Source organism: Salmo salar, chromosome ssa08 (genome assembly GCF_905237065.1).
Source record: "Salmo salar chromosome ssa08, Ssal_v3.1, whole genome shotgun sequence".
Classification (NCBI taxonomy): domain Eukaryota; kingdom Metazoa; phylum Chordata; class Actinopteri; order Salmoniformes; family Salmonidae; genus Salmo; species Salmo salar.
Genome location: NC_059449.1, coordinates 1,361,171 through 1,377,726, shown reverse-complemented (window position 1 = coordinate 1,377,726; position 16,556 = coordinate 1,361,171). Strand labels below are relative to the sequence as shown.

General features: G+C 40.0%; 2 protein-coding genes across 5 annotated transcripts in view; both read right to left on the bottom strand.

Annotated features, from left to right (window-relative positions):
- The window catches only part of LOC106610020 (FH2 domain-containing protein 1), a 60,327-nt gene extending 57,222 nt beyond the window's left edge, over window positions 1-3,105 (bottom strand). The window contains exon 1 of the mRNA XM_014209122.2: window positions 2,824-3,105. The gene's annotated coding sequence lies outside the window, so the exon portion shown is untranslated. The remainder of the gene's footprint in view (window positions 1-2,823) is intronic.
- A 3,536-nt stretch (window positions 3,106-6,641) lies between these two features.
- Window positions 6,642-16,556, bottom strand: part of LOC106610019 (arfaptin-1) — a 45,653-nt gene continuing 35,738 nt past the window's right edge. For all 4 annotated transcript variants that reach the window (XM_014209121.2, XM_045722641.1, XM_014209119.2 and 1 more), the window contains 3 exons: window positions 12,827-12,984; window positions 12,331-12,505; window positions 6,642-8,954 (listed from right to left, as the gene is read on the bottom strand). In XM_014209121.2, the coding sequence (XP_014064596.1) occupies window positions 8,799-8,954; window positions 12,331-12,505; window positions 12,827-12,984 (489 nt within the window). In that variant the 3' untranslated portion in view covers window positions 6,642-8,798. The remainder of the gene's footprint in view (window positions 8,955-12,330; window positions 12,506-12,826; window positions 12,985-16,556) is intronic.

The following is a 16,556-nucleotide window of genomic DNA, read 5'->3' as shown; positions in this document are numbered from 1 at the left end:
TTTATTGTCCCCAGCACAAGGTGCACCTGTGTAATAATCATGCTGTTTAATCAGCTTCTTGATATGCCACACCTGTCAGATGGATTGATTATCTTGGCAAAGGAGAAATGCTCACTAACAGGGATGTAAACACATTTAAGAGAAATGCATGTTTTGTGCGTATGGATAATTTCTGAGATCTTTTGTTTCAGCTTATGAAATATGGGACCAACACTTTACATGTTGCGTTTATATTTTTGTTCAGTATAGAATGAAAGACCCAAGAGAGGTGGAGGCTAATCACTGCGTGTTGAAAGCCATTCTGAGAGCACAAATGAAAAAATCATATCACAAAGAAACTGGCTCTAAATCACTAAGCCTATCGAGAGTTAAGAAAAGTGGGGATATTCATTGGGAAAAATAAGTCAGATCCATTGACAGAATGAGAGAAGGGAACACACAGAACAGGGAAACACAGTGAATTGAGATAAGCATCAAAACAAAGGTTTGAATCCGTCCCCTTTGTTCCATTGTTAATAGGTGGTGACTGTCTAGCCCGGCTATGATGGAACACTGAGTTCTACTAACTGAGCCTCTAGTATTGGTATCTAACATTTTTACTCGAATAACCCCTTTTTATGGCACCGTATAACCAGATTTTATTTTGAAATATACTTTAATGCTCATCTAGGGACAAGCACTGGAAATGAGTGTGGGTTAAAGTGTGTGACTGTTGTGTATTCAATGTGTCAATGGCGTCATTGTATCTGTCTTTATTCAAAATAAAATGTTAAATTAAATGACATTTCAAAATGGCTTCTACAGTTTGATCAAAATATTCAACTCTGACACTGAAAGCTGTGATTGGCCTAGGCCCTAGACAGATAAGGAAGGGACGCTGTTGAGGTTACCATAGTGATAACAGGAGGGGGAAGCAGAGAGGAACTGTAAACACCTGATGTTTACTTGAGAGGGGGAAAACAAGGTACCCATTGCAATAGCTCAGAGCAAGACAAATACCCTAGGCCCTTGTACCCTGAGAAAGACTGATTATAGGTGACGCATGTGTGTGGTTTAAATTACAAGAGTGCTTAATGATACTACGCACCCTCTTAATAATAAAGTTGTTTTTGTATTACCAAGGCCAATCCTAAACAGTTAAAAAATATTAACGTTCATCTAACTCACAGAGTAAATATGTAATATGAATCCTGACGATTTAATTTATTGAAACCTCAAACCTGACAAGGTTTGTGTTTGAAGTATATCGTCATTGTGAGTTATACATACTTTTTACAAGTCTCATTATTCTCTTTCCGATGCATATTGTGGCTTGTAATCCGTCAGTGTTGTAGATTAAGACATTGCATTTTCCACTCCTGAATTTTACAGCGCTCTGACCTTTTCCATGACAGTGCAGCACAGCAGCAGTTAAATGCAATTTCTACCGTTCAAAGAAAGGGAGACTGAAGGCTAATCTCACGAAGTGAAGAGGATAAAATGTTTCACGACATCCTTTCAGAATCACATCAGAATCGCATTCCAATTCAAATCCGAGGAAGTTGGGGGGGGGGTTGTGCAATAAGCATGGGTAAACGGAACCTTTTTACAACAATCTAAACTGTAACACTTTCATAAACATGATTTAAGAAAACAGAATTCTGCTATAAAATGGCGTCACAAAATGTAGTTTTTCCCCGCTGGTCCCGATATGCACGGTAACGGGGGTGATACCAACCCACCCCCTTGACCAGACCCGGGGAGGGGAGCAACTTTTTTTTCTTGGGCATTGTTCCCTTCACTTGAATGGTTTGCCTCTAATTCATTTTAGCATGAGAAATGGCATACAAAGGCCAAGGAAGAGCAAGGGTCTTGGGATTAGACCAACGCAGGCAGAGTTGCAAAGCCTTAACATGTAGCCTCGTAGGTTGAGGGGTCACAGAGTTACAGGCTGACTTGCGAACATCCACAATAACATTGGAATTGCGTTTGAAGAAGTTGTCATTTTCACTCTTGTTTTCAGACGATTGGGTAAACTGCAACATTCAACATTGTTGCCAAATGCAAACATGCAAACGTATGTATGTATACAGCAATTCATGGGTTTTCAGAGAGATTCGTCAGGTGTTTTAGTGGAAGAAATAATTGTTTTTGTATGGTAATACTATTTTCACACAAAACAATACCGTAAATCTTAGATGGGCTCATGTAGTTTAGTAGACTTTACACAGTTTACAATAAATTCAAAGCAAGCCAACAAAATCCATTGATGGCATTTGGCAAACTTACATTATCAATTGGTGGCTAAGCTGAATCAATTAGAACATTTAATAATCACTGTTAATTGTATTCAATTAAGGACATGTGAATGAATTATGTCATGTTAAAGCCAAATACAAGCATATTGATTATTTTAACATATAGATATTTGGCAAAAATGTAACCACTTGTATTATTTTCAAATAAATGAATATACAATATGGTATGCTCACACATGACATGAAATGTGCATTGTTCAGCAAAGATACTAAGCTACAATATCTCAATTCTGTGACATGTCCTATCCATAGAATTAGGAATCAGTGTTGGATGGAATGGCCTATGCTGTACCATTCACACAGTAGGCTACAACATGTAAAATAACCCTAAAAAACGAAGGAACGAATTTAGGCTGGTTAAAACAACCTTATGCATCCATACCAAGAGCGAATAAACTTTACATAAGAATAACTGTTTAGAAGCACAGACTTGCATGATGTCATTTCACACATCTTCACAGTTGCAGTGAGTTAGCTCCTTAATTGCAGACTAAAGAAGCAAATCATAGACTGATGAATCACTTACCGAGAGAGGTAGGAGGGTACAACGCATACTAGGTCATCTGCACGGATAACGTTTCAGGTAGTTAGGCGTACTTTTCCGAGAAAGAAAATATGTTTATTGATATTATTTGGTTTTATAGTTGGAGCTTACGGTTTCCTCTGTTCGTTGCGGCTGCGTTGAGGGACGAGAATGTATTGAAGGGCGGCAGAGACGACAGCAGCAGCAGCCGCCGTGCAGCAGATCGCATGCACAGTCTCAAACGTGATTGGCTCAGGTACACGCGGTGCGTCCACCCGTATCTTGCTCTCTGGGAGATGGAGAGGAAGAGAGAGGGCCTGAAGAGAAAGAGGATGGTGAGTAAGAGAGTAGAGAATAGTACAGAAAGGTGACAGATGCTTGGGAGCATTTAAGGTCAGGGGTAGAACATTTCTAGAACTATTAATCGATCAATTCTGACCCTGACCCCTTTTTAATGGGGAATATTTAAGATTAATAATGTTGTTATTCTGTTTAGAGGGATTAACACAATGCTTAGCATATTTATATGTTTTCTCTTTCTATAATACACATGATTTCCAGTATTCTGGTTGTGCAAGGTATGGGTTGATGTTCTTGATGCTGTATGTTATGGATTAAACTCATACTGTATCTGTTGATAGAGATTGACTCCAGACTGGTGTTTGAAGGACCAATGACACTGATTTTTGTTGTATTCTGTGAAACACTTTGTGATTCTGTAGCAGCTGACAAAGTTGTTTGACTTCCTACAAGCCTCCCAGGCTGTTGTTTATAGGACATTTGGTGCTATGTAATTAGGATATAAGGGCCTTCTCTGCTAAGGCCAAACTAGACATTTTCTCTGCTTCTGTGCTGCGGGTCGGTATAATTACAACCTGTAATTATACCGAGATGATTTTGATTGATTTGACTGCTCTCCTTTTTGTTCACCTGGAAATTTCCATTAGACCCCTCACCTTTGACCCGAAGATGAACCCTATCTCCCCTACTGTATGTCCTGTTGTTTTTGCTTCCCAATGACTATGGGCTGTCACTGGACCTCTGTTTGGTCCCTAAGGGTAAGCCACCTTGAAGGCTGGACCCCCAATTTTAAGTTCACAGGCAAAAGGTAGGCTACACCATACATACAATTAGAGAGAGAGAGAGAGAGAGAATGTGTGTGTGTGTGTGTGAAGAAAATAGATTAAAACTGATAGGAAGGCAGATAATGGGTAGTGTATGGACTAGTTTCCCAGACACATATTAAGCCTTGTCCAGGACAAAAAAGCATTGAAAGTTTAATAGTTGAGGACGTAATCTGTGTCCGGGAAACCAGCCTTATAGGTTTTATTAAAGTGCCACAGTTTTTGCTGCAAAGGAGCTGCTATGCGATGGTGAACAACATTTGCACTTATTTGCTACTTCAAGATGAATGCCATGAAACGCTACAGATCCCATATCTAACGGTACTGACCAGTCCATAGTTTTAAAGCCCTAAATGCTGAATTATTGACGTGATAGTAAGCTTGTTGCTTATACTGTAACCATCTTAGATCAAATGAACTGCTACTACAGTATAAGGCCCTACAATTTCAGACCTGATTTTCCCATATGAAAAATGTATCAGCTCTTACAAAAATATCCATGGATTATAATCCACATTTACTGTTGCTGCAGGATTGTTTTCCTGCTGTAGCAAACTGGCTCAAATCTTCATATCCGCCATATTTGAAATCATATGGCTATTAAATTGTTTCGCAGTGATAGACCATTTTCAAAGTCTCATAGCCTAGACAGTGGTTGATAAATAAAGTAGAACCTACTGTCAAGGAGATTAATTAATAAACACATTAACTAGTTCTCAGTCCTTCCATGCAAGGACCCATTTCTAAATGAAATACACCCACTCTCTCCTCCCTCTTCCCTCGAGCTATATGTCTCTTGCTGAGGTGGCGGCTCAACTAGTTTGAGGATGAGCATATTATAATTTTACTCAACTAGAGATTTGGAACAATTATGTAAAGTGGAGAAGATGCATAAACTTGAATTGTCCTGAGACAGAACTGGATGACATTGTTATAAGCATTAGTTGATGAAAAGTGTACCTGTAGCGGATTTCTTAATTCAATTACCCTTAGAAATTGGGCACACGTGTTGAAGAAGTGATTTGCAACAAGTATACACAGGGATCTACAGTATACTTGGTACAAAAGTAATAAAAAACCTCACTGATTTTTTATTTTTTTTTAACCTTTACTCAGTGCAATTTTTTTAAATCTAGACTTAGCAAACATAAATCGAAGGTTTACCAAAAACACCGGATACACATCGGCTGCTGGTGGTGTTAGTCTTAATGACAAATACCAATCAATTTCTATGACACCCTCTGGGAGGCATACGTTTTGTGAGTATGCTGTGTAATTGCTAAGTGAGCCTTTTGCTAAATGGGCCTTTGACCCATGTGTTATAGCGGCACAAAATGTCAACACATACATACACACACAATGTCAATTTAAAAAGTTTAAGTTTGATCCTACCGTTCACATAAGTCCCCCATAAAGACTTGGGGATACTTAGCCTAGCCATCAGGCCAATGCGGTACTGGACGCTATGCTAATTCACTAATGCGCCTGGCTAGGCTAACTGATGATGCGGTGGCTGTTGTGTAAATGGCTAATCCAATCGGTTTCCACATGCTTATTTTACTTCCCAAGGGTGGTGGGAGGAGTGGGGCACATAAACAATTTAGAGCCCCTCCAGAATTCACCACTCTCTCAAGAGAGGGCCGTGTGGTCTGGGGTGACAGAGGGAAGGGGTGGGGGGGAGCCACTTTGTCACCCTCACTGTAGTGACAGATGTGTTGTTGGTGTCAAGGTTTTATGGTTACTGTTATTGGTGTTTAGTCCTGCGATGAGCTAGTATGTGTTTGCATCACACCTCGAGGCACACTTATGACTTCATGCTGGTGTTTTACATGCCAAACAGTTATACAGAATGGATCATTCTATATTACAGTAACATATCATCCAGGCAAACAAAGAACATATGCCATACAGACAAAGAGTCTATGCTTATGAATAATAGATCCGGTGAGTGAGCACTTACACTGTTAATGTCTGATGACCACAAAAGGACTGTTTAAAACTGATAGGCTTTGACTTTCTGAAATTGTAAAATCAAAAAAAAGGACAAACAATAGAATCTGAGGATTGAAATAGTTGAAAACTGACCAGGGGCGAGCAAAGTTGAATTGCTGACAAATTGCCAAGCGACAGCAATTTATTAAGCACAAATCAGACAAATCAGTTCCACAAGCACTTGCTTTTACTTTTGTAATGGCTTTGAGAAGACCGCCGTTAAACTTCACATCCATTCTGTTTTTTAATGAATCAGTTAGATCCCGTGACACTTAAGACTTTTGGGGTGTTGCAGGTAGGTGATTCTAAAATAAAACGCTTTCCACTTGGAAAAGTCTCAATTCAAAAGATGTTGCACTGGAATTGTTAAAAAAAAAAAAAAAATATTCCACTGTTTTAAGATGTGCTTTAGTTATGTACAAGATGCTTCCATAATTAATTATTCCCTTTATCAATAGAAAACAAGCTACGCCAATGTGCATTTTAGGTTTTCTTAAAAATGTGACACCAGAAAATGATATCTTTATTTATATACTGTAGCTAAGCCTTCTCAATACTAGCCCCTGGTGGCAGCACCAAATGAAGCTAAATCATCCAAATGTACACACACAAATCATACAAAGGCACCAAATGCAAAGACATTGTGAAAATATAAAATGCCTGCGCTCGATTATTGCAAACATCCAAAAACACCAAAAGGAGCCATTTATGAAGAAAACATTTTATTATTTTCCCCCAAAAGACATTGCACGACATTCAGAAACCTGTTTTTGAACTCAACATCTGTTAATCAGCATGAGAAAAATGCCCCATGGCTTCATTCATATACCCTATAATAAATCTAAGGTAAAAGAGGAAATTACAAATATATATATTTATCTATGCTTACATCATGTCATTGAACAACAGATTGATGTACAATACACACACGCTGTTGTACAGCAGGAACGGTACTGTAGGTACAAGTAGAAGACAGGAACCCCAGTAGGCAAAAGTGGTTGCAATAACATCATTATGGCGTCTTTTGTGAACATTATGGTCAGGTTCTAAAGGGAAGGTGTTTAGATATAACTTTACCAGATAACCAAAATATGGCATCATGAAAAAGAGGTCTTCACCTGGTTGTCATCTGGCTATCTAACTTTTCAACAACCAGAATATGACGTCATTATGAAATCCCATGCCATATTTTGCCCGCAGGGACGAGACAGCTGGCTAGAATACCTGTGGTCCTTTCGAAGGAAATAACTATAGTATTCCGAAAATAACTATTCAAAAGGTTAGAAGCTCAAGAAAAGGATGCTGGTCTTTCCTATGTACAAAAAGTTTTTCAAGTCCACTTTCACTTAGGTTTCATCTCATATACACAATTTTTACACAAGTGTTTATTTTTGTCTCATAGTACATAAATGTGCAATATTATATACTTGAGAGGATAACGTTTTAAAAAGTGACTGCAATTGGAAAGTCAAGGGAATCACCCCATTTCACTATAATGTCACATTGTGCTGTTTGCGCCATTAACTAGCATAGAGATTGTCGTTGTACAATGCCAAGACTGAACTTTTGTTGCTCTGATTCCAAAATGCAAACATTTACGTTCTCGTTTAGCATATAGGTTAGTTTCAAAGCAGATAAGTCTCACTCTTTAATTAGCAGCTAAATCGCTAGCTGTTTACACCTATTTACCCCCCTTCTCAAATGCGGCAAAAAGGATTCTACTCACACGGCAAGGTAATAGTGAAATAGGACAATTGAGTGGTTTATGTTGGTTTGGAGTGTATGAAATGTAGGTATGTTTGGTCCATTCTTTATCCATCTACTGCTATGTGGTCCTGAAGCTGGCAGTGTGAGGGGTCTGTGTGTTGCTGAAACACCAGACAGAGCGAGAGAGTTGTACAGACATAAAACAAGGCACATCAAGTTCACGTGGTAAGGCCGGTCCTTCAATTTCTCTGGAATTACAAAAATGTTCAATTCAATAATTTATATTGTCCATCATATACCCATGATTAAAGTAAAATACAAACAAACGGTTAACACTACTTGAACATCATTACTGCAACATAATAGCACCATAAACATGACATTGACGCGTGTCATAAAATGCTCAGCGGCGCTATTCATTACAGTACAATGACAAACAGTGAAAACCAATCATCTAATCTACTGTATCGAATTCCAAGGCGGCGGTAATCCATTTCCTACAGTCATACACTGGGTATAACAGGTGTCACATCAAGGTTATGATACATCATGTACATTTAATGATGCCTATCATTAGTGTTACTTCATCAACGGGTGGCCAGACTTTTAAGAAAAGTGGAGATAAATTATCCAACTGGATGCAGAGCCAAATAGACGCCGGCCATTTTGTCCCAAAATGTCTCTGCGGTATCGAGCTACATTAATAAGCTGGAGTAAAAAGGCCATACACTTTTCAAAATGTATTTAACATCTCCGTGCTTCTCACTAGATTTGTCAAATCAACCCCAAAAAGTGAATTTCCCATGATTCGAAAAGAACTGCAACAGTTCCAAGTAAAAAAGAAGGGAACAAGAGAAAAAGAGTGCCACTTCACGATTAGAACAAAGGTCAATGGATTTCCTTGTACAGGAAGAACAAGAGCATAGTAGAAAACAGAACTTACAGTTTATCAACCAAGAGATTGACAAATATTTTTTGTTTTTTAATTCTTTGTCTTAGTGTTGCTTTGCCTAAAAACCTTTTACAATCCTGAAGAAAAGTGGGAGGAACAGAGGCAGACAGGGAGTGGAGAGCATTTCCTGTTGTTTCACAATAATTCTGGAGCCTCTCCAGACCAAACCACAGTGGATTTTTTGGGAGGGGTGGGTCGGTTGATTAGTGTTCCTCCAGCCAAGATGGTGTATCCCCGCCAGGCATTTTCAACTTGATGTGGAACTGCTTGAGCGTCTGATCCAGCTGTTGCTGGTTTCCTGCATAGTATGCCGCGATGGCATTGTGGAAGAGGATCAGCTGGTTGTGCAACACTTTCACCTGGGAAAGGGGTCGGAAGGAGGAGAAAGAACAGAAAGTGGACATGAGCACTCACACCAGAGTTAACAAACACATACTCGCAGTTAATGCCTGTTGAAGAACTGTGTAATGGACAAGTTTGTTTTGATTCAGCAAATATCCCAGCAGTCTTTTCAAACAGCAACACTGGTCAGTTTTAGATTTGGCCAACCTGGTCTCAGAACATTTTGTATTATTCTGTACGTAAATTAGAGACACTCCATTTAATATGACATGTCACGTATGGTATGTATTAATTTGTGGCTGTCCATTACCCATTTCGTATGATATGTTACGAATTACAATTTTCGTTTTTATCTTAACCTGTTATGGCTAGGGGGCAGTATTTTCACGGCTGGATAAAAAACGTACCCGATTTAATCTGGTTACCACTCCTACCCAGTAACTAGAATATGCATATACTTATTACATATGGATAGAAAACACCCTAAAGTTTCTAAAACTGTTTGAATGGTGTCTGTGAGTATAACAGAACTCATTTGGCAGGCAAAAACCTGACAAGGTTTCAGGCAGGAAGTGGCCTGTCTGACAAGGTGTCGTTCTTCTTGTCTCTGTTTATTGAAGAGTGAGGATCTTAGCTGTCCCGTGACACTTCCTACGGCTGCCATAGGGTCTCAGAAGGCGGTAAAAAGCTGAATCGTGGCTTTGCAGGCTCTGGCTGAAAAAAAGTAGCGCGTTTGGGTAGTGGCTGGTTACAGTACTGTGAGACTCAGGCTCGTGCCCGCGTCGACCGAAAGCTTTGTTTACTTTCCTCTGTTTAGCTAAAAGGAGATTCCCGGTCGGAATATTATCGCTTTTTACGAGAAAAATGGCATAAAAATGGATTTTAAACAGCGGTTGACATGCTTCGAAGTACGGTAATGGAATATTGAGATTTTTTTGTCACGAATTGCGCCATGCGCGCGACCCTGATTTACCATTTCAGATAGTGTCTGGGACGCTACGAACAAAACGCCGCTATTCGGATATAACGATGGATTATTTTGGACCAAACCAACATTTGTTATTGAAGTAGCAGTCCTGGGAGTGCATTCTGACGAAGACAACAAAAGGTAATCAAACTTTTATAATAGTAAACCTGATATTGGTGAGTGCTAAACTTGCCGGGTGTCTAAATAGCTAGCCCGTGATGCCTGGGCTATGTACTTAGAATATTGCAAAATGTGCTTTCACCAAAAAGCTATTTTAAAATCGGACATATCGAGTGCATAGAGGAGTTCTGTATCTATAATTCTTAAAATAATTGTTATGCTTTTTGTGAACGTTTATCGTGAGTAATTTAGTAAATTCTTAGTGAATTCGCCGGAAGTTTGCGGGGGTATGCTAGTTCTGAACGTCACATGCTAATGTAAAAAGCTGGTTTTTGATATAAATATGAACTTGATTGAACAAAACATGCATGTATTGTATAACATAATGTCCTAGGGTTGTCATCTGATGAAGATCATCAAAGGTTAGTGCTGCATTTAGCTGTCTTCTGGGTTTTTGTGACATTATATGCTAGCTTGAAAAATGGGTGTCTGATTATTTCTGGCTTGGTACTCTGCTGACATAATCTAATGTTTTGCTTTCGTTGTAAAGCCTTTTTGAAATCGGACAGTGTGGTTAGATAAAGGAGAGTCTTATCTTTAAAATGCTGTGAAATAGTCATATGTTTGAAAAATTGAAGTTTTTGTATTTTTGAGGAATTTGTAATTCGCGCCACACCTATCATTGGATATTGGAGCAGGTGTTCCGCTAGCGGAATGTCTAGATGTAAGATTAAGTAACCATACCAAACGTATTATATCTTACAATTTGAGTGTCCCGGATTTGATTTTACTATGTTAGGTCTAGTCAATGAGACCAGGCTGACGTGGCAGTAACGATGAATATTTTCATGAAAATGTATCAAGTTTTAATAGCGGGAATAATTCATATTTATTCAGAGAATTCCAGGAAATACTGCAAAAATTTAAGGTGCACATTTAAAACCAAGATATGGTCACTGTGCCAGGGTTCTTCCTAAATAAGAGGGGCTCTGCACCACGTTGTCGCCTTGGCTACGCCACTACGTAAAGATTTCAGAGCAAATGAAACTGATATTTACTTTATCTTTGATCGCCAATGACATTGTGGTGAATTTGCGAAACAGGCCGTTCAGAAATTCAGAGCGTTACCATGTTCCTCAATTAATTCAGCACATTTCAGCAGTAGACTCTCGACACAGAACACACTCAGGACGCACCCTGAGTATAGCGTTATCGAATCATACAAACTTGGTAACAAAACTTTGTAACAAAAACAGTCCAACAAAAGTAAAATGACCAAACTTGCTAATAAGCTTGCTAGATAACCTTCAACGAATGACAGAATATCTAATTTGGCGAAAGCAAGTTGATTATACAGATCATCTCCCCTTTATTTATGAACTGAAGAGTGTTTTTTGTTTAAAATTGTTTAAATATTAAAGTATTTTAACAAGGACCAACTCTGTTTTAAAAATATCCATATCTACTCTCATATTGTTTGTTGATCACACATTCTCAACCGAAGCTTACATATAGTCAGCAAGCACAAGACAGCGCAGAGAAGCGGAGGAAATGTTATAGCGGTATTTTGACACACAGGCAAGAGACGTGCTTTGACAATACAACCTATGAATTACAGAATAAAGTTAGGAATTTTCATGCGAGACAGCAGTCAGGATTTTGGTTTCAGTGGGAACGATTAGGAAAATAGCCTAGGCTCTAGGTGAAAATATAATTTCCCCTCATGCCTCTCTGAATTGTTAGCAGGCTTAATATCTGTGACAGAGATGCCCATGTAGTAAATTGGGCATAGGCCTATAACATTTGTGACTGTCTGAAGAGTCACAATGACAGCTCAAAGCAGCACTCATTTTATAGGCTACACTGTTGTGTTTATTAACTGCATTCAGGTTGCATGTGCGGTCCGGCAGTGTCAATTAGGCATGTGCTTTGAATTTATGATGACTTTGTGTGAAAAAAATACGCCAGGCTAAAGAAAGCTTCCATGCGACAACCTGCTTGCATAATGTGATGTTTTATTTTTGGCTAATCTGCCGATGCGCATGTCAAGGAATTACATTAGTGCCACATTGGGGAAAAATATTGTAATTTCCAAGGTTATTATTTCGGGAAATGTGAAGAGTGTTCCCGGGATCCTTGTTACCCATGTTAATCCCTAGTTGCCAGCAAAGGTTCCAAGACAATTCCATCCTAGTAAGGACGCAAAATCTGGTCACATGTATTCTGTACTAGCCCTTGATGCTGAAAAAAATACTAAGAATACTCATGTCTCCTGAAATGGCAGCAAAAACTAGCTTCTGAAGTACCTTATTCTCTTCCAGGAATTTGAGCTTGATGGAGACGTCATTGCGCATCTTCTCGTACTTCTCGCGGTGGATCTGGAACTGTTGCTGGGAGTGTTCTATCTTGGGCAGCGTGGTGGCATCCCGCGGGCCCAGGTTCAATTCCTCCAGGTCTGTGCGGTACGCGTCGAACTCAACCCTACAGGGGGGTGTCAAAAACCAGACGAAGGTCAACTACATACTCTTTTTGTCACTTGCCAACGGTCAACATTTTTCCAGACAACGAGGAGTTGGTTATACAACACAAACAGATCTGGGACCAAGCTAGGGGTAGTAACACAACCAACAGTCAAACAAAATCCTACAAAACATTGATGAAACCTCCCCAAAACACTAACTTGGACATGGCAATTTCCTAAACTGCCTAGGAATAACGTATGCTGTCAAAATGTTCAAAAAGAGGATGCAAGTCAGTCAACGAGTAATAGTAAACCAATTTAAACTGATATTCTCATATTACCTGGCCATTTCATACTGTTTGATGTTAATCATAGTGTCCTCAATTGTTTTGTCCACCAGTGTGTTCACACTGGCAATGAAGAAGTTGATTGCTCCCAGTAGGGTCTCCCCATTTTTGGACAAAAGTTTTTGAGTGTCAGCATTGTAGCCAAACTCCTCCTGAAAGACAAGATTGCATCACACACTTTAGACAATTCAATAAGATATCAAATACCATAGAACAATTGTATTATCTGAGCAAGCATAGTATCGTTGAATATGATCAAAATACTAATTCCCTAAAATGATGCATTTCCTAAAGAGATTAATGTATATTGAGTGACCCCTCAATCAAATCAAATTGTATTTGCCGAATACAACAGGTGTAGAGCATACAGTGAAATGCTTACTTACAAGCCCTTAACCAACAATGCAGCTAAGAAAACAAATGAAAGTAACAAATAAAAGTAACATAATTAAAGAGGAGCTGTAAAATAACAATAACGAGGCTATATACAGGGGGTATTGGTACAGTATCAATGTGCAGGGGCACCGGTTAGTCGAGGTAATATATACATGTGGGTGACTTACACATAGATAATAACACAGAGTAGCAGCAGCGTAAGGGGGGGGGGCAGGCAATGCAAATAGTCTGGGTAGCCATTTGATTAGATGTTCAGCGGTCTTATGGCTGGAGGGTAGAAGCCTTTTGGACCTAGACTTGGCGCTCCGGTACCGCTTGCCATGCAGTAGCAGAGAACAGTCTATGACTAGGGTGGCTGGAGTCTGACAATTTTTAGGGCCTTCCTCTGACACCGCCTGGTATAGAGGACCTGGATGGCAGGAAGCTTGGCCCCAGTGATGTACTGGGCCGTACACTACCCTCTGTAGGGCCTTGCGGTCAGAGACCGAGCAGTTGCCATACCAGGCAGTGATGGAGCCAGTCAGGATGCTCTTGATGGTGCAGCTGTAGAACCTTTTGAGGATCTGAGGACCCTTGCCAAATCTTTTCAGTCTCCTGAGGGGGAATAGGTTTTGTTGTGCCCAATTCACGACTGGCTTGGTGTGCTTGGACCATGTTAGTTTGTTGGTAATGTGTGTACTACTCCCTTCACAGGACAGCGCAAACTGGCTCTAACCTGAATAGAAAAGAGTGGGAGGCCCCGGTGCACAAAATCATATTTTATTTTTATTGTCCAGTCTAAGATATGGCTTTTACTTTGCAACTCTGCCTAGAAGCTCTGCCTCAGCATCCCAGAGTCGCCTCTTCACTGATGAGACTGGTGTTTTGCGGGTTCTATTTAATGAAGATACCAGTTGAGGACTTGCGGGGCATCTGTTTCTCAAACTAGCCACAAATGTACTTGTCCTCTTGCTCAGTTGTGCACCGGGGCCTCCTACTCGTTCTATTCTGGTTAGAGCCAGTTTGCGCTGTTCTGTGAAGGGAGTAGTACACCGCGTTGTACAAGATCTTCAGTTTCTTGGCAATTTCTCACATGAAATAGCCTTCATTTCTCAGAAGAAAGGTCTTTGTTTCTGGCCATTTTGAGCCTGTAATCGAACCCACATGCTGATGCTCCAGATACTCAACTAGTCTAAAGAAGGCCAGTTTTATTGCTTCTTTAAGGGGCTGAGTCACTGGCTTACTGGTGTTCTTCCATGCCGTCCCTGGGAGGGGTGCACTTGAGTGGGTTGAGTCACTGACGTGGTCTTCCTGTCTGGGTTGGCACCCCCCTTGGGTTGTGACGTGGCGGAGATCTTTGTGGGCTATACTCGGCCTTGTCTCAGGATGGTAGGTTGGTGGTTGGAGATATCCCTCCAGTGGTGTGAGGGCTGTGCTTTGGCAAAGTGGGTGGGGTTATATCCTGCCAGTTTGGCCCTGTCCGGGGGTTTCATCGGATGGGGCCACAGTGTCTCCTGACCCCTCCTGTCTCAGCCTCCAGTATTTATGCTGCAGTAGTTTATGTGTTGGGGGGCTAGGGTCAGTCTGTTACATCTGGAGTATTTCTCTTGTCTTATCCGGTGTCCTGTGTGAATTTAAATATGCTCTCTCTAATTCTCTCTTTCTCAGAGGACCTGAGCCCTAGGACCATGCCTCAGGACTACCTGGCATGATGACTCCTTGCTGTCCCCAGTCCACCTGGCCGTGCTGCTGCTCCAGTTTCAACTGTTCTGCCTGCGGCTATGGAACCCTGACCTGTTCACCGGACGTGCTACCTGCCCCAGACCTGCTGTTTTCAACTCTCTAGAGACAGCAGGAGCGGTAGAGATACTCTCAAAGATCGGCTATGAAAAAGCCAACTGACATTTACTCTTGAGGTGCTGACTTGTTGCACCGTCAACAACTACTATGATTATTATTATTTGACCATGCTGTTCAATAATGAACATTTGAAGATCATGGCCATGTGGTGTTATAATCTCCACCTGGCACAGCCAGAAGAGGACTGGCCACCCCTCATAGCCTGGTTCCTCTCTAGGTTTCGGCCTTTCTAGGGAGTTTTTCCTAGCCACCGTGCTTCTACACCTGCATTGCTTGCTGTTTGGGGTTTTAGGCTGGGTTTCTGTACAGCACTTTGAGATATCAGCTGATGTAAGAAGGGCTATATAAATACATTTGATTTGATTTAAATCAGGACAACAGTTTTCAGCTGTGCTAACATAATTGCAAAGGGGTTTTCTAATGATAAATTAGCCTTTTAAAATGATAAACTTGGATTAGCTAACCCAAATTGCCATTGGAACAGTAGTGATGGTTGCTGATAATAATATCTGTACAACTATGTAGATATTCCATGAAAAATCTGCCGTTTCCAGCTACAAAAGTCATTTACAACATTAACAATGTCTACACTGTATTTCTGATCAATTTGATTTTATATTTTAAAAATGGACATGGACATTTCTAGGTGCCAAACTTTTGAACGGTAGTGTACATTTAATCATTATCGAATTCCCGTCAAGGGTTTCCAATTGAGAGCTCATAGATCAAATAACAATTCAGACAGTCACATTTAACTTCCAACCATGAGTTGTGCTTTCTTAAATCTAGAAACATGTTTATTTAAACCTTTCATACAAATGGAAGTCTTAACTCTTAACAAACGTCTAGGCCTAAATGTCACAGCAAATAAACAATTTGACAGACTTACTCATTATACAACAGAAGGCTGTTAAAAAAAAATCTAAAATGAAACATGGCAGTGCTACCATCTTAAAAACAGAACATTGAAACACACACACCTTTCATTAGGCAGCAGTTGGGGATGTGCATAAAACCCATTACAATAAAGAAAGAACATGAAGTTCAGGACCCACCCAGTTTACTGTTCACAATTGCCTTTAAATCTGACAAGGGTTTTAGGTTGCTATCATTTATGCATAAGCAAATACTTAAAATCATGTATTTCGATTAAATGCGCCGAATTAAACAGGTGTGGAATTTACCATGAAATGCTTGATAACAAGCCATTTCCCAACCAGGCAAAGTTAAAAAGTAAGAAAAATGTGCACAAAAAAATAAGGAAATATTAACACAAAATAACAACAAGAAGACTATATACAAGGAGTACCGGTACCAAGTCAATTTGCAGGGGTACGAGGTAGTTGAGGTAATGTGTACATGCAAGTAGGGATAAAAGTGACTAGAAAATCTGGATCAGGGGTTGGAACCGGTTCAGGGAACATAACTGAAAACCGTAAAATAACTAAATGTTTGGGAGGAACAGAACCAGAACAAAAGTGATCTATAC